At 34.8% G+C, this 22,637-nt stretch overlaps 1 protein-coding gene and 1 pseudogene across 10 annotated transcripts in view; one reads left to right on the forward strand and one right to left on the reverse strand.

The window, feature by feature from the left end:
* The window catches only part of Fam13b (family with sequence similarity 13 member B), a 73,681-nt gene that overhangs the window by 19,966 nt on the left and 31,078 nt on the right, over nt 1-22,637 (forward strand). For 3 of the 10 annotated variants that reach the window (XM_076856900.1, XM_076856904.1, XM_076856902.1), the window contains exons 5-10: nt 750-927; nt 1,221-1,362; nt 6,160-6,255; nt 9,447-9,607; nt 20,725-20,766; nt 21,412-21,567. In XM_076856900.1, the coding sequence (XP_076713015.1) occupies nt 750-927; nt 1,221-1,362; nt 6,160-6,255; nt 9,447-9,607; nt 20,725-20,766; nt 21,412-21,567 (775 nt within the window). The remainder of the gene's footprint in view (nt 1-749; nt 928-1,220; nt 1,363-6,159; nt 6,256-9,446; nt 9,608-20,724; nt 20,767-21,411; nt 21,568-22,637) is intronic. The other 7 variants (XM_076856908.1, XM_076856909.1, XM_076856910.1 and 4 more) reach the window with 3 other exon arrangements.
* Nucleotides 14,030-14,735, reverse strand: LOC143400006 (transmembrane protein 39A pseudogene; annotated as a pseudogene).

The raw sequence follows: 22,637 nt of genomic DNA on the forward strand, positions 1-22,637 counted from the left end.
AGACTGAGGCAGGAGGATTGCAAGTTCAAAGCCAGCCTGGGCAACTTAGCCAAGTTCCTATCCCAAGATAAAAAGGGCTGGGGAGCCCCATTTCAGTAGTAGAGTACTTGTATAGCTTGTGTGACACTCTGGGCTCAATGCCACCCTAACCCAGCATCTGTTTAGGGGAGAAAACTAGATGAGACACAGAAGACCTTTTAATTTAGTTCTATTGATAATATTGAAGTTAATTGTTCTTTCAGAATGTCAGGGGAAGAAGAAAGACACATTGTCTTCTTATGTTCATTCCTTGTTTTCTTTTTCATTCAAGTGGAAAAATATTACTGATACTATTAGTTTGTTGAATTGCATCTCTACTTTCCTAATTATTAGTTTGCATTAACTGGCATGGCCAGTGTTTTTTGACTTCTTATATTTGGTACTAGTTTGTAAAAACAGGTATAGTCATGCAAGAGACAGTATGATGAGTACTTTTTAAAAATTTGAAAATTAAGGCCAATGAGTAATAGGTGAGGAAAACATCCCCTAGCAATTGAAAGCTTGAGTTCCTTTCTCCACCTCCTCCTTTTCAACACTTCTCCTACTTAATAAGTGAAATGCAAAGCCCTAAGGCCTCTAGTAGAGGAAGTGAAGAGGTTTTTGAGTTATTATAGTAAAAAGGTGATGTGGGTGGAGTAATGTGAATCTGGCAAAGTATCTGAGCTTTACTTTTTACTTCATTAAGAAAATATGTCATTATGTTTTTATAGATTATAATAATGAAGATGAATTTGGAAGAAAGTTGAGATTCCTCTTGCAACAGCTTCCACCTGTTAATTACAGTTTGTTAAAGTTTCTGTGTAGATTTTTAGCCAATGTAGCATCACATCATGAAGAAATTTGGTCTGCAAATTCTTTGGCTGCTGTCTTTGGTCCAGATGTCTTTCAGTAAGTTCTTTCACAAATTTTTGTTTAGTTTTTAAAAATGGGTTTGTGGAAGAGAAGCATTATATTTTCTCTCAAAGATCATAGGATACTTGAGGAACCATTATCTTTTATAGTAGATCTGATTAATCCTTGCATCATTTTTATAAACAGTACAAATTAGGTAGGTTTTACAGATGGGAAAACTGAGGCACAGAATAATGCCGTAAGTTGCTCAGATTTATAAGGTGACTCATTGGTTCTTTTCTAACTTTACGATTAATTTAATAACTCTCAATGTGGACTTTTCTTCTTAGCATTTACACAGATGTGGAAGATATGAAAGAGCAAGAAATTGTGAGCAGGATAATGGCGGGACTTCTGGAAAATTACTATGAATTTTTTGAAAATGAGGAGGAAGATTTTTCATCAAATGATTTGAGCTCAATTACAGAACAGGTGAGAAAATTTTAAAATTCTATTTGAAAATGAGAATTTTTGTTTTTAAGAATATGCTCTTTACGAGTTGACATAAGCTTACACAGAATTTAAATACTGAACTTGAGATGGTTCTCTTGATTAAAATATAGTCAGTAGGTTTTTTTTTTTTGGTTGCCTCTGAACAACTTTCTGTCTTCCATTTGGGCAATAGGGAAAAGTCATTTATTTTCTATTTTAGTTTTTGCAGTGCTAGGGATTGAACCCAAGGCCTCAGGCATGCAGGCAAGATCTCTATCAGTGAACTGCATCCCAACCCTTTACAGACTCTCAGAAATTTGAAATTTTTCTGGATTAAAATAACAGGTCAAGATAGTATTGTAATCGTTCTCATTAATGGAAAGCATCTGGAAATTCATAGGTTGAATTACAGATAATTTTTTCTTAATTCTGTTGACTCTAGAATATCAAAATCCATTTCCAAATGGTGTGGTACTGCATTCCTATAATCCCAGTGATATGGGAGGCTGAGGCAGATGGATCACAAGTTTGAGGCCAACTTTAGCAATTTAGTAAGACCCTGTCTCACCTTTTTATTTTTGAATAAAAAGCTGGACGTGGGCCTGGGTTGTGGTTCAGCAGTAGAGCGCTCTCTTAGCATGTATGAGGCCCACTGGGTTCAATCCTCAGCACCACATAAAAATAAATAAAGGTATTGTGTCTAACTACAACTAAAAAATATTTAAAAAAATAAAAAAATCTGGACATGGTTGAGCATTCCTGTAAACCCAGCGGCTCATAGGGCTGAGGCAGGAGGACTGCAAGTTCAAAGCCAGCCTCAGCAACTTAGCAAGACCCTAAGCAATTTGGCAGGACCTGGTCTCAAAATTAAAAAGAAAAAGAAGAATGGGCTGGGGATGTGGCTCAGTGATAAAGGACCTCTGGGTTCAATCCCTAGTAACACCCCTCCCCTGAAAATAAAAGGGGGAAAAATATATTTCTAAAGCTATTTTTTTTCTTTGTTGTTATTACTATGCTCTGATGACTAGGTTGAGACTGTTCAAGGATCCTGTTTGCTTTTTTCCTTTCTGAAATGAGAATATTGAAGCTGAGTATTTGCACTTAGGTGGTTTGCCACCAAACTTCTGTTAAGTAAAAACTATGAAGTTATTTATATTTGGGGTGGGGTTGATACTTTATTCTTTTTATGGATAATAATTTACCTGGTTTAAAAAAAAAAAGTAAAATATACTTTTCCCTGCTCTACTACTGATTTCTGATGTTTTCCCAGAGTATTTTAATGTAAATACAGGTACATATCTTCTCAGTCTAAAAAAAAATTTTTTAAATTTTTTTAGTTGTCAATGAGACCTTAATTTTATTTATTTATATGTGGTTCTGAGAATTGAACCCAGTGCCTCTCATGTGCTAGGCATATGTGTTACCACTGAGCCACAACTTAGCCCTTGTCTCAGGTTTTTTTTTTTTTTCAGTTGTCAATGGATCTTTATTAATTTATTTACATGTGGTGCTGAGAATCAAACCCAATGCCTCTCGCGCTAGGCGAGCGTTCTACCACTGAGCCACAACCCCCAGCCCCCTCTCAAGTTTTTTAACAGAAAAGTAGCATAGCACTACACTGATCTGTACCTTGTTTTATATCACTTAATAGTATGTCTTGTAGATTTTTCTTATTAGTATATAGAGAGAGTGTTCTTTTATTTTTACCTCTGTGTAATTTCTATTGTATAGATAGAATTTTAGCATTTGATTTTATAGTCCTATTTCCACTTGAAAAGGTTTTCTCAGAACAGTTCTGGTTTATATCTATTTCTAGTATAATATTTAGTAACTCTAGCTGTCACTGTCAGATGTGTCCAGGTTTTAATGATAAATTGTATGACTAAACTATTTGTTTAAATGATTGAATTACATTTTATTTATTTTTGCAGTACTGGGGAATGAACCAGGAGCATTCTGTCTCTGAATAATGTCCTTAGCTCTTTTTTAGTAATTTTGAGACAGAGTTTAAGTTGTTCATGGTGGCCTCAAATTTAAAATCTTCCTGCTTTAGTTTGTCCAGTAACTGGAAATATAGATGTGCATCATCACTCTTAGGTACACACTATTAGGTGATGGACATTTGGATTGGTTCCTTTTCTTTGGCTGCAATATTAAACTAGCAGCTCTTAAAAGGTAGTTTATTATACAGATTGTCTTTTTTTTTTTTTTTTTTTTTTTGTGGGAGGTAGTGCTTGGGATAGAACCCAAGGCCTTATACATGCCCGCAAAGCACTCTGCCTCTGAGGTCTATGTCCAGCCCCATCATACAGATTTTCATTAGTTCTTGTATATGATTGTGTGAATTAGGAGTTTTATTTCTGAGTACTTATAGCTTTTTTTTGTGTGTGGGATGTGGGGTACTGGGGATTGAACTCAGGGGCATTCGTCCCCTAAGCCACATCCCAGGCCCTACTTTGTTTTTTATTTAGAGACGGGGTCTTACTGAGTTGCTTAGCATCTTATTTTTGTTGAGGCTGGTTTCGAACTCACTATCTTTCTTCTTCAGCCTCCTGAGCCACTGGGATTTACTTACAGCTTTTGTTTAAAAGATTTTCAATTCTTTTGTAAACTTTTACTTTTTAACATTTGGGGTTCATACCTTCTTTAATTTTTAAGATGAGCATTTTAATCTTTCGTTTTCCTTCCCTTTCTCTCTTTCCCCTTATTCTCTTCTGAATTCCTTTCCTTTTTCTGTTTCTGCCTTTTCATCTCTCTCTTTCAAGTCTCAGTGACTTTAAAGAAATAGTAACAGATGCCAGATTTTTAAGAGAGCAGAGAGCAGAGGATGAAAGCAGAGACTGCAGCAAAAGAAGATAGTGAGAAACTGATGTGACTCCATTTTTTTTTAAGAGAGAGAGAGATGAGAGAGAGAGAATTTTTTTTAATATTTATTTTTTAGTTTTCGGCGGACACAATATCTTTGTTTTTTTGTATGTGGTGCTGAGGATCGAACCCGGGCCGCATGCATGCCAGGCGAGCACGCTACTGCTTGAGCCACATCCCCAGCCCTGAGACAGGGTCTTGATAAGTTGCTGAGGTTGGTCTTGGACTTGTGATCCTCATTCCTCAGCCTCTCAAGTCACTAGGATTACAGGCATGTGCCACAGTTCCTGGAAGTATCTGAGGATTGAACCTAGGGCCTTTTTTGTGCTAGGCAAGCACTTTGCTACTGAGGTATTTTTCCAACCACTTGATACTTTTTTTTTTTTTGGTACTGGGTATCAAACACTGGGCTACATCCCCATATCTTTTAAAAATTTTTATTTTGCGACACAGCCTCATTAAATTGCCCAGGCCGGTCTTGATCCTCCTGCCTAAACTCCCAAGTAACTGGGATTATAGGCATTTACCATTGTGCTGGATTCCTTGATATATTTTTTTGAAAGTTTCCAGTTATCATATATAGTTCCTGACTTAAAAATTAAAGAACTAATGTTTCTCTTCTAAATTATTCTTGCTTAGAACTGGGAATGTAGCTCACTTGCCTAGTACTTGCCTGGATTTAATTCCTAGTACCACCAAAAAAAACCCTAAAAGATTAGAACTACTATCCAAATTATTCTTGCTTAAAAGAAAATGACAAGAAGATGACAAGTAGATAGATGTGCTTTAAACCTTAATGTATTTCCATGCCTGTAAGTAATCCCATCTGTTGAGAAAATTTGCATGTCACCTTTTTGTTCTTAAATTATGTCTTAAGTCAGCATTTTTTTAAGTAAATTAATGGCTGTTCAAAGTGAAATAATATACATATTTGTGTCACTAATTTTCTACATTTCTAAGATGATTTGACTTGTGAGAAATTGGTGATGCCAATTTGACCTAATGTCTTGACTCCTAAAATCTACAAGATGTGCCTTACGTTTTATATTGTGGTATAATTATCATGTGGTTTCCTGATGTTGCTGAAATATATCTGTAGCTTATTTGTATTGCATCAGTGATTTTGTATTTTTTAAGCAGTAGTAAAATTGACTTAACATGTATTGTTTTATGTTAGAGTGAATTCTGCAGATTTAGCCATGGATATAAAAGAACATTTTTAGCTTTTTGAGTAGAATATGCCCAAGTAAATGGGATTGTGCCAGGGGTCCTAGGTGATTGTGATATGTGTGTGTGTGTGTGTGTTATATATATATTTATTTATTTAATCTAATCTTTGACTCATATTGCTAATTACCACAATTCATTTTCTTAACTATTTTTATTAATTTCTGAGTTAAAATGGGTTACAAGTAACAAAAATAGAGATTGTAAAGTTTGGTCTTTTTAAAGCAGATTTGATAAAGTAGATTTGTGTAGCAGAATGATCTGATAATGTAATTCTCTGAAAGTAGATGAGTGAAATAAAATATCCTCACACTTAGCATAACTTGCTTGTGTGTTTGAGTTGGTCTAACTTAAATGTTCCTAATGTCTTATTCACATATTTAAAGATGTAGGGAAACATGGCCCATCTGGCAGTGCTTTGCTTTTTCTCCTGATTTTGTATTTGAAGGAAGCAAAAATTTATGTAGCACTTCTTTTGGCATTTCATTCCACTAATACAAATATTTGGCTGTTAAAATCCTGTCAGGGTGGTAGATATTTTTATTAAGTACATGAGAGAGATGGTTGGAGATGATTAATAGGTAGTGTTAAAAAAATGACACAGAGTCTAGGTGGACTTTATATGGAATCCTTAAATGAATACAAATCCAGTATAGTGATTTGAAGATGGAGGTGATAATAATGTTTCTTTGTACATTTGAGAAGGCAGGTAGCAGCGTTCTCCACAAACTGGAGTCTGGAGAGCAGGCATTTCACGAGGCCCTAGAGAAGGGAATTACAGCAGTCAAAGAAAGAAGAGATGTAAGTATGGATGAGGGTTTTCCATAAGTGAAGTTGAGGCTGCTGCATACAGAGGGCAAATTCAAAGTAACTTAACAGAATAGGGTGTTGGTAAGAAGGTCAAGTTGACCAGGCAAAGATCAAGAAAAACTTTGAGGATTCATGTGAAAGAGCATTTTACTCTAATGCTTAGTCTTTTTTAAAAATATTTTTTTAGTTATAGATGGGCACAATATCTTTATTTTTGTGTAGTGCTGAGGATTGAACCCAGTCCTCACACATGTGAGGCAAGTGTTCTACCACTGAGCTACAGCCCCAGGCCTAACGCTTAGTCCTGTTCAAAATAATTGAGTTGAATTCTTACAGAAGAAATTACATTAGAAGGCCTGGGAGTTGGATTTGGGGAGAAGGAAAAAATACTAGATATTGTTCACGTCATATCTTAGTATACTATTGGTAAAAAAATACTGGAGAATGTCAATTTATGTAAAACTTATTGAATATAATGTAATCAGTATAGTGGAGTAGTCTTTGAAGTTCCTAAGAGCTATTGGCTGTAGGAACAAAATGATTTTAAAAAGTGTGATGTAACATATTACAATAGTAGTATCTATAGTAAAAATGTGTGGACTGAATAAGTATTTATTCTCAGTTTAAAAAGCCATCTTTATTTATTTATTTATTTTTGGGATATTCTGCAGTTGTATTCAAACTTATTTTTCAGCTGCAGTCATTCCCATTTTATAGTTGTGAAAACAGTATTTTCCCCTTCAGTATTTTTCTTGCTTAGGTTACCAGGTTAATGTGTCTTAAGTACATTCTCTTGACTTTCACTAATTAATTAAATACGTAGATGAGAAAGAAGGATAATTTTAATTCTTTTAAAATTTTTTTTTAAATATTCATTTTTTAGTTGTAGGTGGACACACAATCTTTATTTCATTTTTGTGTGGTGCTGAGGATCGAACCTGGTACCTCATGTGTGCTAGGTAAGCACGCAACCACTGAGCCACAACCCCAGCCCAAATTCTTTAAAAATTGATCTGTCATTTTGAATTTTCATCTTTGTGTATAAATTATTTTTTTCTTTTTCTCTTGGTGATACCAGGGATTGAACATAGGCAACATGCTAGGCAAGTGTTCTACCACTGAGCTATATCCCCAGCTTCCTTTGTGTATAAATCTTAACTTCTTGGTTAAATAACCACTTAGGCCAGTGATTATCAGTTTTTCCCATCACAGTTGTACATGACATGTGATAGATGAGGGGTGACATTTACAAACATAACAAACTTAGCAATCTGTTGCATATACTTTATATATGAAGTAAATAGTTTACAAAATGAGGTCATAAATTGTTAGAAGGGTCCCTAAAAATTAATTACTGACTAATGACTTTGATATACCAATGGTTTAGAGCTTTTGCTTATGGTTTAGATGGTTGTTCTCTTCCTGCTCAAGTGTTTACCTGTATTGTTTAATCCTTTCAATCCAGTTCTGTGAGGTAAGTAGTGTAATATCTATTCACACATTCCTTGTAGCCACTATAACTTCTCCAAGTCTTAGGTATGAAATGGAAATATTATACTACAGTTTTTTCTGCCTCTGAAGCCTTTTAACTATCATGTTATACTTTAGATAGTCAATGTGTTTTTGATTAGGAATATCAGCATAATTAACTCTTTGGTTGCAGTTTTACTTTCTGACAGTATTGTACCAACTGTATTTGTATGTCCACCAAGTAAAATACCACTAATATATGTAGTAACTAAATTTATTCTAGATATGTCCATTGTGTTTGGCTAGAATGGACTGGAAGTGTACTTAAAAAAAAATATTGGTCCTGGGGATTGAATGTAGGACCTTGCACATCATCTACCTCTGAGCTATACCCATAGCCCTCAAAAATATACTTTCTTGCTTATGTTTTTAATGACAAGTATTTGGTTATAAACTCTAAATAAAATACAAAATAGGGCTGGGGATGTGGCTCAGTGGTTGAGTGACCACAAATTCAATCCCAGTTACCCCCTCCCCAAATGGATATTATGACCATGTATAGGTAATTTCTTCTTTGGGATAACTTCAAAATATTTCTCATTCAAAAATATTTAACTGATTTTCCTTCTTGAGTATTTTAGTGTCTTTTTATTAGAATAATTTCCTAATAGAGCCAGTTTGATGATGGAAAACATTTTATAACTTGTGCTTAATGGTCAAAATCCAAGTTCTTCCTTGTTACAGTTCCAATTTATTTATGAAAAATTTAATCTGACTCATTTAGAAGTTTGCTGACAATTTCTAAAGCATAGCTAATACCTTAATGCAAAATTTTTGTGCCTTTCTATTTTCACACTTACTGTGTATTAAAATGACTTGTTTACTATACCTGGAAACCTGATCAAATAGAAGTCTTTTGTAACTAATTTAAAAAAAAAATATTTTTAGTTGTCATTAATCTTTATTTTGTTTATTTATTATCTCTATGTGGTGCTGAGAATCAAACCTAGTGCATTACATGTGCTAGGCAAGCACTCTGCCACTGAGCTACAACCCAGCCCCCTTTTTGTAACTATTATATTTACAAAACCAGTTAGAAAATGAAGCTTTCTTAATGTTCACTACAGTGTGCAGGATTTTAATTAGTTTGCAGTCTGATTCATGTTTCTAGTGATATAGTTATTCAGTTATTACTTTCTGCTTCAAAATATTATATTTTTCAGGTTTATAATTTTATTTGTTTTGTGAGATCGAACCTCGGGTCTCTTGCATGCTAGGCAGGCACTCTTCCTTGAGTCACTGTACCTCTCCCTACCACTGCCAGCCTTTATTTTGAGACAGGGTCTAGAAACATTGTCCAGGCTGGCATGGAACTGGGGTCCCCTTGCCTCAGCTTTCTGAGTAGCTGGGATTGTACCCTGTTCCTACAATTTTTTTTATTAGTTATATACATGACAGTACAATGACCTTGACATATCATACATTTGAATCACATGGAATACAATATCTCATTTTTCTGAGTATACAGGTTGCAGAATCACATTGGTCATGCATTCACATACCTACAATTTTTTTTATATAAAAAAGTTGGTGGTCACTCCAAAAGAGAGATTGGTTTTAAGAAATGAAGAAATTTAAAAAGTTTGTGTTTATAATTTTCTTGAAGTGTTATGTCTCAGATATGTCATATGAGTTTATTTTTATTCATATAGGTTAATGAACTTTCTGAGGAAGAAGAGGAAGATGAAAAGCTGGAACATATAGAAGAACTTCCAGAAGAGGGTACAGAAAAATCAAATGACGTGCCAGAGGTGGTACAATTAAGAATAACTGAAAACATCCTGGAATCAAGTAGTGTTACAGCATCAACAAGGTAATTATTTCAGTTGATTGGACTTTACCTTTTGAGCATTTCCTTCTACACGTAGACTCCAACATGATATACAAATTATATCTACATGTAAAAGATTGACATTTTTGAATGAGAAACAAGAAGAATTTTCTTTTTAAGAGAGAGAAAGAGAGCAAGAGAGAGAAAGAGCGAGCGAGAGAGAGAATTTCAATATTTAATTTTCAGTTTTCGGTGGACACACATCTTTGTTTGTATGTGGTGCTGAGGATCGAACCTGGGCCAAACGCATGCCAGGCGAGCACGCTACCGCTTGAGCCACATCCCCAGCCCCAAGAAGAAGAAAATTTAAGGCAGCACCCTTACTAAGGAGTTTTCAGTTATTAAAGTTATACCTTCCTTCAAAAATCAAACCTCTTTGGCCGAGGGTGTAGCTCAGAGGTAGAGCACTTGCCTAATGTTTGAGGCTCTGGGTTCAACCCCTGGCAAAGTAAGAATTAAATACATAAATAAATAATCAGTCTTACATTTTTTTCATAAAATATGTTTTTTATATTACCTTGTTAAATGTATAAAATTATAATTTTGTTTTAGCTTGGTAATATTTTGAAAATTCTACAGGTAGAATTGCTAGAGAAGCATATAGTAATTGAATTTACTTGTATTTCCAGCTTGTAGGAAGTCTGATTTTATTAAAATAGAACTTTCTAATCCTTTTCATGATAAAACGAAAGTATTTACATGACAGGCTGAGTAAGTTTGGAAAATGGGGTAGGCACCATTCCATCAGATATCCAGGACCATTTTGTGCACTGTTTAGGAAACTTCAGAGAATTCAAGAACTTCTGAAACATAGTTTTGGATTTGCTAAATTCTCTGCTAGTTTTCTATATGGCTCCATGGTTTACTGATCCCTTTTAATTAAAAGGGCAAATCTATCTCTTTAGTCTGTTAGATATTTTTTTTTTATGTTTATTTTGATTCAATGCTGGTTAAAAAGCAGAGGAAATGATAATTTTGAGTCTGGAAAAAAAAATGTCATTTAAAAATAACTGGTAATGCCAAGCACAGTGGGTCATGTTTGTAATCGCAGCTACTTAGGAGGACAAGACAGGAGAATTGCAAGTTTAAGGCTAGCCTGGGCATATTAGAGGGATCCCATCTTAAAATAAAGGGCTGGGAATGTAGCTCGGTGTTGGAGTCCTTGTCTAGCATGCTTGAGGCTCTGAGGTCAGTCCTCAGTACTGCAAAACAAATAAACAAAAAAACACTGTTAGTAAGAATTTGGAAAATGAAACCGGCTAGAAGAACCAGTCTGCTAACAAAAGTGACTAGAAATTTGTTTATGATGGTCTCATTATTATTATTATTATTATTATTATTAATTTTTAACACAATACCTTTAATTAATTAATTATGTGGTGCTGAGGATTGAACCCAGTGCCTCACATGTGCTAGGCGAGTGCTCTACTACTGAGCTACAACCTGGCCCCTCTTATATTATAATTATATATTGAGTTAGTTATTCAGTATATGTGTGTATATTAACTTAATGGTCTTTTTATTTTTTTTGACATTTTGAGTTAGCTAGCTTGTCAATATTGTACTGCTACAAAATAAACCTTTGTTCCTTGGCCCTTTTCTCGTTTTGAATTGTTTGAATGGATTCTTTGGTCTCAAGGAGTGTACCTTTATGGGTTTTGGTATTTCCAAACCACTTCAGAAAGACTTGATCCAATTTAAATTGCCCTTAGCAATACATATATAGACAAATGCAGATACATGTGTTCTATCCCTGCACCAACCATCGTGCTGGAGATTGAACCCAGGTGTGCTCTGCCTTTTTATTTTTTGGTTTGAGAAAGGATTTTTCTAAGTTGTGGAGGCTGGCCTTGAATACCTAGCCAGGCTAGCAGTATTTTCTTGAGGAAATGACAACAGTAGATTTAAATGAGTGTTTTAAATTTAGTTAAGTTAGAGCTATATTCTCCAATAAGGTATGTATTTAAACTAATAACAAGTGTATGTACTTAAACTAATTAGAATTAAACAAAATTTAAATTAAAATTTTTTTTTTTTTTGGTACCAGTGATTGAACACAGGAGTGATTTACCACTGAGCTAACTCCCCAGCCCTTTTTTCTATTTTATTATTTTATTTACTTTATATATCTACAACTACAAATATATATATATATATATATGTAGTTATAGATAGACAGAATGCCTTTATTTTGTTTATTTTATTATTATTTTTTGTAGTTGTGTATGGACAGAATACCTTTATTTTATTTGTTTATATTTTTGTGTTGCTGAGGATCGAACCCAGTGCCTCACACATGCTTGGCAAGCACTTTGCCATTGAACTACAGCCCCAGGCCTTATTTGTTTATTTTTAGTTTGGGTATTGAGGATTAGACCCAGGGATGTTAACACAGAGTCCAATCCCTAGCCCTTTTTTATTTTGAGACAGAATCTCACTAAGTTGCTGAGGTTGGTTTTGAATTTTGAATCCTGGTGCCTCAGCCTCCCAAGTTGCTGAGATTAGGTATACATCACCACACCTGGCACCCTTTTTATTTTGAGATGGGACCTTGCTTAGTTGCTGAGGCTGGCTTCAAATTTGGCAATCCTCCTGTCTCAGCCTCTTGAATTACAGGCATGTGTCATTGTGTCTAGTAAAATATTTTTAATGAAGTGATTGTGACCCCTCCCCCAACTTGTTACATGTGTATTAATATCTTCAATTCTGGCTTAATGGATTCTCATAATTTGTTCTGCATTTAATCTGTTGCTATTATGATCTGAATGTTGGTGACTTCTCATTCTTTTTTTTTTTTTTTTTTAATTTTTTTTTAATATTTATTTTTTAGTTTTCAGCAGACACAACATCTTTGTTTGTATGTGGTGCTGAGGATCGAACCCAGGCTGCACGCATGCCAGGCGAGCGCGTTACCGCTTGAGCCACATCCCCAGCCCCATCAAAATTCTTTTTTTTTAATATTTATTTTTTAGTTGTAGTTGGACACAATACTTTTATTTTACTTGTTTATTTTTATATGGTGCTGAGGTTTGAACCCATGGCCTTGCACGTTTTAGGCGAGTGCTCTACCACTGAGCCACAGCTTCAGCCTGACTTCTCAAAATTTTTTTGTTGAGATCCTAATTGTCAAGGCCTTTGTATTAGTAGGAGGTGAGGCTTTTGGGAAGTGATTAGATTTGTTTGGGGTGAGGTAACCCTCATGGATGGGAACAGTGACCTTATAAAAGTGTCCTGAAAGAGACCCTGCCCTCCTGCTACGTGCAGTAAAAGGACAGCATGATTGGGCCCTCACCAGACACTGAATCACAATTTTGGTTATATAAAGTGGCAGAGAACTTGACTGAATTGTGTTCATGTTGGTATTTTGTGGAAGATGGGACTTTAGAGCCACAATTTTGGATTTTTGGCTGAGGAATATCTAAGCAAATTTTTTAAGAAGCTGCATATTTCCTCTTGACTCTTTATAGTTATAATATGAGAAGAGAGAAATGAAGATGGAATTATTAAAAGGGAAACAACTGAGATTTGAAAAATTTTCAGCCTATCCATACTATAAAGAAGAGAATGCATGTTAGGGAGAGAACACCAAGTGGCCATACTACAATTTGATAAGGGGATTAGCTAGATAAACAGAAGTGAGGGCCTATTGTCAAAGAGAGAGAAAAAACCCCAATTTCTTGGTATTATAAAGTTCATTTAAAGTGCTTTTAATGCCTTGTTAAAACCTAGAAATTAGAAAGAAAAAGAAATTGATAATTTTCTTGTGGATTGTTGAAGCTAGGACTTGGTTCTTCTGAGTTCGTTTGTTCCTGATGGTTCAACTTTTCTTTTATCTTTTTTTTTTTTTTTAAAAAACAAATCAATCTTTTTACTAGAGAGGCATACCTCTCACACATGTATTATTCAAATGTACTAACACATGAAAGATCACATCATCTTGTTTATGGATACATTTAATATCCCTTACCCTTCCCGACTTTCAAAACGTAATAGTATACAAAATATAAAATATCTTAAATATTTATAAAAATCGCAAGAAAAAAATAGAACGTATGAAAATACTTTTATCTGAGTTCTCCCTTGCTGTTGAGAGACAGCTTAGTTTGCCTTAAGTTCATAACTGCTGAGTGGGTAGGAGTATGCCCTGCCTAATACTATTCTGTCCGAAGGAGCTTAAATAAAACATAGTAGTTGCAGAAGAGGATGAGAGCCATGGAAAGTGTGTGATTCCACTTCTCCGACCACAGCAAGGAATAGGGCTGGTAGAAGACAACACTGCCCTCAATAAGGATTAGTAGATTTTACAGCCTTAATGGACGATGAAACAGGAAATAAAAACGGGCATGGGATACATCTGAAGGCATTGCCACGTTGTAAGGCCCCATGGCTCTATATAAACATCTGCTATGCTGCACCAGCACCCCTTGAGGCCATAGGGGGCAGAGTTGAGGCGCTTTCCTCTACCCCCTGATGTTGTACCACATAATTATAGTCTGTGAGAAGAAGATGAGCTCTACTATCTTGGTGGAAACATCAGAGAGGAACATAAACACCAAACAGCCAAGGAAGAGGAGATTAAGTACTGAATGGCTTCTAAAGAGATTTTACCCATCCACACAAAGTGAGAATCACCAAGCGAGCTGATATCAGAACCTTGTAGTGAATCATAGATGCTGCACCCGCCTTGGTGGCTTCGGAGATGAGGGCCCACACAAGCCTCCTTGCGAGCATCACCGTGATGAATGCTGCCAGGTGATAATCAATGAGATGAAAATTCAGTGAAGTACAAAAGGCAGGATGATTGTAAGGATACCACCACACGGTTTTGTAGATGTTGATGTACTGAATGAACAGAGCAACCAAAAGGTAGATGAAGAAAAGAAATTCAAAAAGCAGGCTCCCATCCACAGGCAAGTCAGGAATTTGGCAATGATGCACAGGATCTGGGGTGATTAAGGCTGATAGGCGGAACTGGAAGGCCAGTAGTGCTACTATTCCTGTTTCTCAAGCCTGTTCCATTGCTACAGCCCCCACCAACCAAAGTCTGTAAAGAAGGTAAAGCTTAACGGCTTAGCTGCTGCCGACTAGGGCCCCTCCTTCCCCCGGGCATGTCCGGGAACCAGTCTGCTTCCAGTGCCACCTGTAGTTGCAACCCAAGATAATGGTTGTCAACCTGTTTCAACTGCATGGAGGAGGCCCGGCCAGTGGGGCGGGATCCTGGGAGGAGGAAGTGGCTTTAAAGACTGGACCCCAGGCAAGATAACTAGCTCCAGGCGTTAAAGCTCCCCAAACCAGCTGCCTGTATGCAGGCTGTCCCCGCCTGGAGGGTTGAAGCAGGGCGTCCAGGTTTCAGGCCACTAGACCCAGATCCAGACCCAGACCCTGAGTCAGTGGCAGAGCTAAAGCTAGAACCAGAACCCAGCACTCATCCTCAGCCTCCATTACTGCGGAGCTCTCAACTTTTCTTGATCTGCCTCATTATTGAGAAAATGTGCTGTTAGCTGACTGGATAGACATGTGAATTATAGAAGAATTATTTTGCTTTTCTTTCATTCATTGAATCAGATAGCTTGTAAAATATTTCAGTTGATGGATTTTACTAATTCACTGTTTTTAAGTACCAGATCATGATCGACAGCTTCTCTCCTTCCCTTTTCTGCCCTATAAATGATGCATTTGATATTTCAAAGATTTGTTATACATGACTTACTGACCAATTATAGTAATGAGAAATCTTCCGGTATTCTCTATCTCCTGTCACAGAGGACTCATATTGGTAGGCAAAGGGAGAAAAGGATTTTTACTTGTGGTTTTAAAAGGATATATGATTTTGTTTTATGTGTTTATTTTTTGAATCCACGGTTTTTTAAATGATAATTTTAGTGTCATTTTACTTGATTTATCTGAAGTCATCCAATTTTTAGACTTGAAAAATTAACCATTAATGCTTTTCAGAAATTAGATAATGTATTTTGCATCTATTTTAGCAATTTTGTATTTGTGATAATTGTGTGATTAATGAAAACAGATTGATTTCTGTCTGTATTATTTTAGGCTTTGTATTAACCAGCTTTTCATCATTATAATGAAATACTCATGATAAATAACTTATAAAAATAAAAGGTTTATTTCAGTTCATGGTTTGGGAGGTTCCAGACTGGCCCCATCAATTTGGCCTTCTGACAAGGTAGCACATAATGGTGGGAGCATGTGCTAAACAAATTGCTCATCTCATGAGTCAGGAAGCAAAAAAGAGGGAAGAGACCAAGTCCCCACAATCCCTATGAAAGGCATGCCCCCAGTGACATAAGCAGGCATAAATATTTTTGTAGGAGTCCTAGCCAGATTCACAATTTTTCCTGCCTCCTGAAAAGTTGCAAAGTAGTTAGGATAAAATTTGTGGACAGTCAACTGGGTACCTCCTTGTCAGTGGTGACCTCACGTTGCCATCTCCTTACTGCGTAGACTGCAGAATATAGTGCTCCTCTCTTTTGAAGAACTCAGCAAGATTATTGCTCAGAAGTTTTTGAAAGCCCATCACCATCCTAATTATATTTAAAGTGAATGTTTTTGCTGATATTTTTGTTGGGAGTTACAGGATATTCAGAATGACTTGCATGCAAGGCTCTATGTACAGGTATAGTGATCCTTTTCAAAGTTCATTGAGGTTGGCTAGAATTTATTCAAATATTGTTTGTAGCATTAAATATTTGGAATTGGGAAACTAAAATTATGATCTTTGCATTTGAATTATAAAAATTAATAATTAGAATTAAATTATTATACAATAGATTTTCTGCTCTAAAGAATATGATATGATGTATATGACAGCGTCATTTGACTTCATATCCTTAAAAGTTTAGCACTAGGTTTCTAATTTGCTCTGCTTTTACTTGCAATACTGTCCTGGTTTGTATTTTATAATCCTTAAAAAAATTGACATAAAAAAAAAGAAATGTGAGTATAGGCAAATTTAAAATTAGAATTAACAGCAAAGAGAGAAAAGGTCAAGGAATGACTGTAGTCCTTAACATGATACTTGACTGGAGACTTTATGTCCTTTGTCATTTAATGTTTGATTTTTCAGACTAGTCTTCCTTGTGTGTGGGTTTATAAACACAACATTTTAAGGTACTTTTTATGGCATAGGTACTAGTCAGCATGGTCTTGGGTTTTTTTGTTTGTGTGTGTGTGTGTGTGTGTGTGTGTGTGTGTGTGTATCTTTATTAATTAGAATTCACGTCCTTGTTACAACTGTGCTGTTTAGCTGCAGACACATAGCTATATCGTCAAGTGCTTTTACATTCGTATATTTGTTGAGCCCTGGTTGTGCATGAGGGCTTTTATTCACAGAATATGGCTAAAATTTGAAAATAAAGAACAGTTAAATTCTGTGAAATCTGTTTTTTGTTGTTGTTGTTGTTTATTTTGGTACTGGGAATTGAACCTAGGAGCGCTTAACCACTGAACCACATCCTCAGACTTATTTTTTGTGGTGCTGGGGATTGAACCCAGGGCCTTGTGTATGCTACCAACTGAGCTATATCCCTAACCCACTTTTTTTTGAGACAGGGTCTTGCAAAGTTGCTTAGGGCCTCAGCAGAAGTTGATATAAAACATATAGCAAATAAGTTAGTAAAAAACAAATATTCATGTAACCATCACCCACATCTAGGGAAAAAAAAGCCACTAATAGTACTGCAGAAGTTGCTGAGGCCCTAAGTTGCAATCCTCCTGCCTCAGCCTTTTGTGTCACTGGGATTACTGGCATGTGCCACTATGCCTGGCAAAATTTTATAAAATCTGAAAACTAAATCAGTCCTTTGCCTTTCAGAAATTCAGAGAACAAACTTGTACAATCAGTTTTGTGTGTAGTCTTACAGGTGGCAATCTCATTCTTAAAGGATTGTTTCATTTTACTGTGGATTTGGGGAGGAGGGGTCCTTATTGACACTCAAATAATTTTTTCCTTTTTTTTTTTTAAATGAAGTGGCCCTTATTAGAAGGGAGCTGTTTATTTGGTTGTCTCAGCATACTCTTCAGGGCTAATGAATTGTTACTCTTCTGCCAATAATCTAGCTCTCTCATTACTGCTTTTATATATACTTGTCTTTTTTCAGTAACAGAAGGGGTAGGAAGCGAAAAGATGAAATACCCTGCATGTGCATCCTATTTAAAGTCATCAGAACTTCTGTAGTTCATTTGAATAACTGAAGACCGGATATAGATCTAGGCCAGTGTTCAAACTTACTGTATGGATAAAATCATCATTGATACTTGTTAAATATGTAGGTTTGGGGGCCGTACCTTTGAAGTGTGAGGGGAAGACACTGGTGTCTACTTTATTTTTCTTTTCCTTTTTAAATTGGAAAATAAATCCTACATATAAAAATTGCTATAAAACATATAGCAAATAAGTTAGCAAAAAAAGCAAATATTCATGTAATCATCACCCACATTTAGAAATAAACACTAATAGTAGCACAGTAGCTCAAAATTCTGACCTTCCTTCCTTCCCAATTAGGTGAGGAGGTCATTTTCATCCTAAGTCATTCTGTTATACATCACAATTACCCATTTTACCATTAGTGAGCAGTTGGATTGTTCTCACTTTTTAATTATTGACTAATATCATAATACAATTTTGTATAATATGATTTTACTTTGACCATTATGAATGATATTGCTGTGATATTTTGTATATATCTGTTGGTATCCGTGTAAGATAATACCAGTGTTTGGTTTCAGTATATATTGCTAGATTATTTTTCAAAGTGCTCATTTCAGTACTAGCAGTGTAAGAATTTCCATTGCTCCATGTCTTTGCAACACTTTGTTTGAACTAATGTGGTATATATGTAGTAGTATTTCATTGTCATTTTATGAAGGGTGTCTCCTGCATTTTATACATGTATTGATTTATTTCTCTTTTTATGAAATGCCAGTTCAGATTTGTTGCCTAATTTTCTGTTGGGTTGTCTTTTTCTTATTGATTTGGATTTTTTTTTTTTAGAGAGAGAGAGAGAGAGAATTTTTTAATATTTATTTTTTTCAGTTTTCGGTGGACACAACATCTTTATTTTTATGTGGTGCTGAGGATCAAACCCAGCGCCCCGCGCATGCCAGGCGAGAGAGTTTACCACTTGAGCCACATCCCCAGCCCTGGTTTTTTAAATTATGTATGTCAGACATCTTTTTCCCACTCTCTGGTGTACCATTTCCTTCTCATAGTGTGATTTCTGGTGAATGACTCTCTTATAAACTTTTCTACATTGTCAGGTAATTTTTAAAGCTAAAATGAGTATCTCTCTAAATTTAATAGAGACTGCAGATGTTAATGAGGAAAATCAATGATTTAACTTGTATTAATCAAAATAGCAACTCATAACTAAAATTTAAAATATAAGCCTTAGATAATTGTGCAAAATATCAAAAAAAATCCTAGTTGGCATTAAAACTCTTTTATAAAAGCCTCATTTTATCTTTTTTATTTTCTACAGAAGTCACTATTTAAACTTTTAGCTTGCTACTAGAAATAGACTGTTGGCTATACTTTTTTTTATGCACATGTATATGGTTTTCCTCCCCAGCTTTTTCTGATTTCAGAAATGAAGTTCTAAAGGACTTCTTTAAAATATGTTATTAAGCAAAGTAGGATGTTACGTGTATCAAACGAAGATGGCTTAACTATGTTGTCTGTTGAAGCACTTTTGCAGTTTGCTAATGGTATACTTTTCCAAGGGAGACCTGGAGATTTTGGGGTGAATGATAAATGTGAATCTCAGTGAATCATGGGAATATTAGCTTGATGATTGACTGTTCTTTTATAATGGTTAATAGATTGTATTATTATTATTTTTTTTTAGAGGATCTTCGCAGAACCAATTTAAACTTGCATAAAACAATGACAAGGTAGCTATAGATGTGGTATATAGGTCAATAGGGTGTGTGGTGCAAGGATCAATCCTCGCAATGACTAAGTGGTGGCTCAGATGTCCGATGTACTTAGATATACAATGTCATTTAAATATACCTTACCTCACATGATTTAAAAAATAAAAAGCCCCCTGTATTTATGAACTGCTAATGTTACTCCTATTTTCTTGAATCCAATACAACTGATTTTTCCTTCAGCCTTGGAATAGATCATGTTTCTTTGAATGAGTACCAGATGAAGTAGTTGCATATCCTATCCTCCTTCCACTAAATATTAAAGGTCTTTTTGTGTGAAAAATAGTTTTTAAAAAATATTTATTTAATTGTAGGTGGACACAATACCTTTATTTTGTTAATTTATGTGGTGCTGAGGATCGAACCTAGTGCCTCACATGTATGAGGCAAGCACTTTACCACTGAGCCACAACTTCAGCCCCTGAAAAATAGTTTCTTTAGAAAAATACTCTGCTAGAAATATTTATTCATGCTGTGCTGTTTTCTACTTTTGTTGTTTTTAATCACTGATTTAGTTTTTGAGGGCAAAACAGCATTTTTGTTAATAGCAGGTATTTTGGGGACCCCAATCTGTGTGCATTTGGGCCAGGTAATTAACATCTTTGAGCTTCAGTTTTATGGAAAGGGAGAAATAATTATAACTTCCAGCTATTGAGAGCTATTAAATGAGATAAACGCATGTCAAACTCTGGCTCATATTAAATATTCAATAAATACTTTAAAAATTTTTGTCTTATTAGTGATATGTTATTTCAAATTTCTATTCTTTTTTTTTTTTTCTTTTTTCTTGTTGTTTTTGGTCGTACTGGGGACTAAATCCAAGGCCTCACACTCACAGGTGCTAGGCAAATGCTTTACTATTGAGTCACAAACCCAGCCCTCAGATTTATCTTTAATATTTAAAACATTTACCAACAAGATTCAGAAAATGCTTCCAACCTGATTTGTAATTGAAAGCATGAAACTGTGTGTGCATGCTGTTCTGGCTATATCAAGGTAATGCAAATGTGACAGTTTTTAGCACGTTGTATAGTCATTTAGTAGTGAAAAAAATATAGTACTTTCATGTATATCTAATTAGAAAAAATTAAAAAATAAAATTTATAGTATTGAAAATTTCTGTAGCTTATTTCTTTCTTTGATTTCAGTGCCCATATATCTCCCACCAGCATCTTACCAGCCTCTGCAGAGTAAGTAATACAGAAGACAAATTTTTAAGAATTTAAAATATTACTAAGCTGTAGAGATGAGAATCATGTAGTGTATTGTGCTCACTTTAGAAATTACATATAGGCAGTAAACTAAATACAATTTTATATATTGTAATAGGAACAAATGAAGAAGAAATTCTTACACTGATATTCAAAATAAAAGATGAGCTTTCTTCAGATGATTTTTTGTTCCTTTTGAATAATTGAAAAATGTTGATAGAGCTTTCATTAAGTTTTCTTTAAAAAGTAGAATTTATGTAGAAAATATGAGTAATACCCTACATTTTTTATAGCTGGGTGTTGGTAAATTATTTTGTCTTATCAGCTTAGGTTTGGAAAGTCTATATAAAATGGTTTTCTATATAGTGAGGAATGAATTATTGGGTTATTGTTCCAATAATCTAGTAATAATTGTGACATTATGCTTGATTGTATTGCATCATCTTTTTCATTTTAAAATTTAAGTTATTATTGTTTTCTTTTGCGTATTTCTTTTTATACTTTTAGCCATTTAAATGCCATAATAATTTGTTTTATTTGTGATAGGTCTTAATATTTAAGTTTATATGGCCATATACCCAGTTAGGGTGCCTGCTTCTCACTAACATGCATTCTCTTTTTTAGTGTTTTAGAAAGAACAATTAGAGCAGCTGTGGAACAGCACCTTTTTGATCTGCAGAGCAGCATAGATCATGATCTTAAGAATTTACAGCAGCAAAGTCTGATATGTAATAATGAAGCAGGAAGTATTAATTGTGTTGAGGAAAGACCTAATAACCAGTAAGGAACATTTTAATGTTTTTTATTGAGAGTTATAAATTTTTTTTTCTTACTACGCTTTTATTTCTTAAATAATGGAGTTTTTGCTTGAGTATTTCTGAAAATCAGTATAATAGTGACTTTGTAAATACTTTTGTGTAAATTATGTATAAACTTTTTTAAAGCTAAGTATATGTTGTATGTAGACTAACTTAAATAAATTGGACTCCTACTCTGTGTAAGAGATGGTCATGCTGTGATCTATATAGATAGTTACAGGGACAGCAGATTAATATTAGTCTAGTGCATATGATCATTTTGTAATGGTGGACAAAAATATTGTTTGCTGTTTAAATTGTTATCCTCTGCCACTAGCCTTTCCCCGCCCCACATGATTTTTTAGATTAACTGATAATAGGTGAATTTGTATAAAAGCACCATTATATATGATACCAAGTCCATTGTTTATCTGACATTTTACCTATTGTTAACGTTTTAATGAAGGACAGACTTAACCTACTTTTCTGTCACCTCATTCCTACACTTAGGATATATGTGTACTTCGCTCAGAGACCACAATGAAATGATTTCATATTTTTATGTATTGTTTGTATTTTGGAGACAGATGTGTGAGATATACCCAAATTTGGAGTATTGTAGGAAAGTAAAATTTGTTAATTGGGTGGAGTGACTTCTTTGTTTTTGTGGTACTAGAGATTGAACCATGGAGTTACATTCCAAACCCTTTTTCTTTTTTCTTAACTGGTTTTATTTTTTAAATACATGACAGCAGAATGCATCACAATTTTATTATACATATAGAACAATTTTTTCATACCTCTGTATATAAAGTATGTTCACATCAATTTATGTCTTAATACATGTACTTTGGATAATGATGTCTATCACATTACACCATCCTTGCTAATCTTACCCTGCCAAACCCTTTTTCATTTAAAAAAATTTTTTTTAGTAGTAGATGGACACAACACTTTTATTTATTTATTTATATGGTATTGAGGATTGAGCCTAGTGCCTCACACATGCCAGGCAGGCACTATACCATTGAGCCACAACCTTAGCCCCCCTTT

The sequence above is a fragment of the Callospermophilus lateralis genome, chromosome 5 (genome assembly GCF_048772815.1).
Source record: "Callospermophilus lateralis isolate mCalLat2 chromosome 5, mCalLat2.hap1, whole genome shotgun sequence".
In the NCBI taxonomy this organism is placed as follows: domain Eukaryota; kingdom Metazoa; phylum Chordata; class Mammalia; order Rodentia; family Sciuridae; genus Callospermophilus; species Callospermophilus lateralis.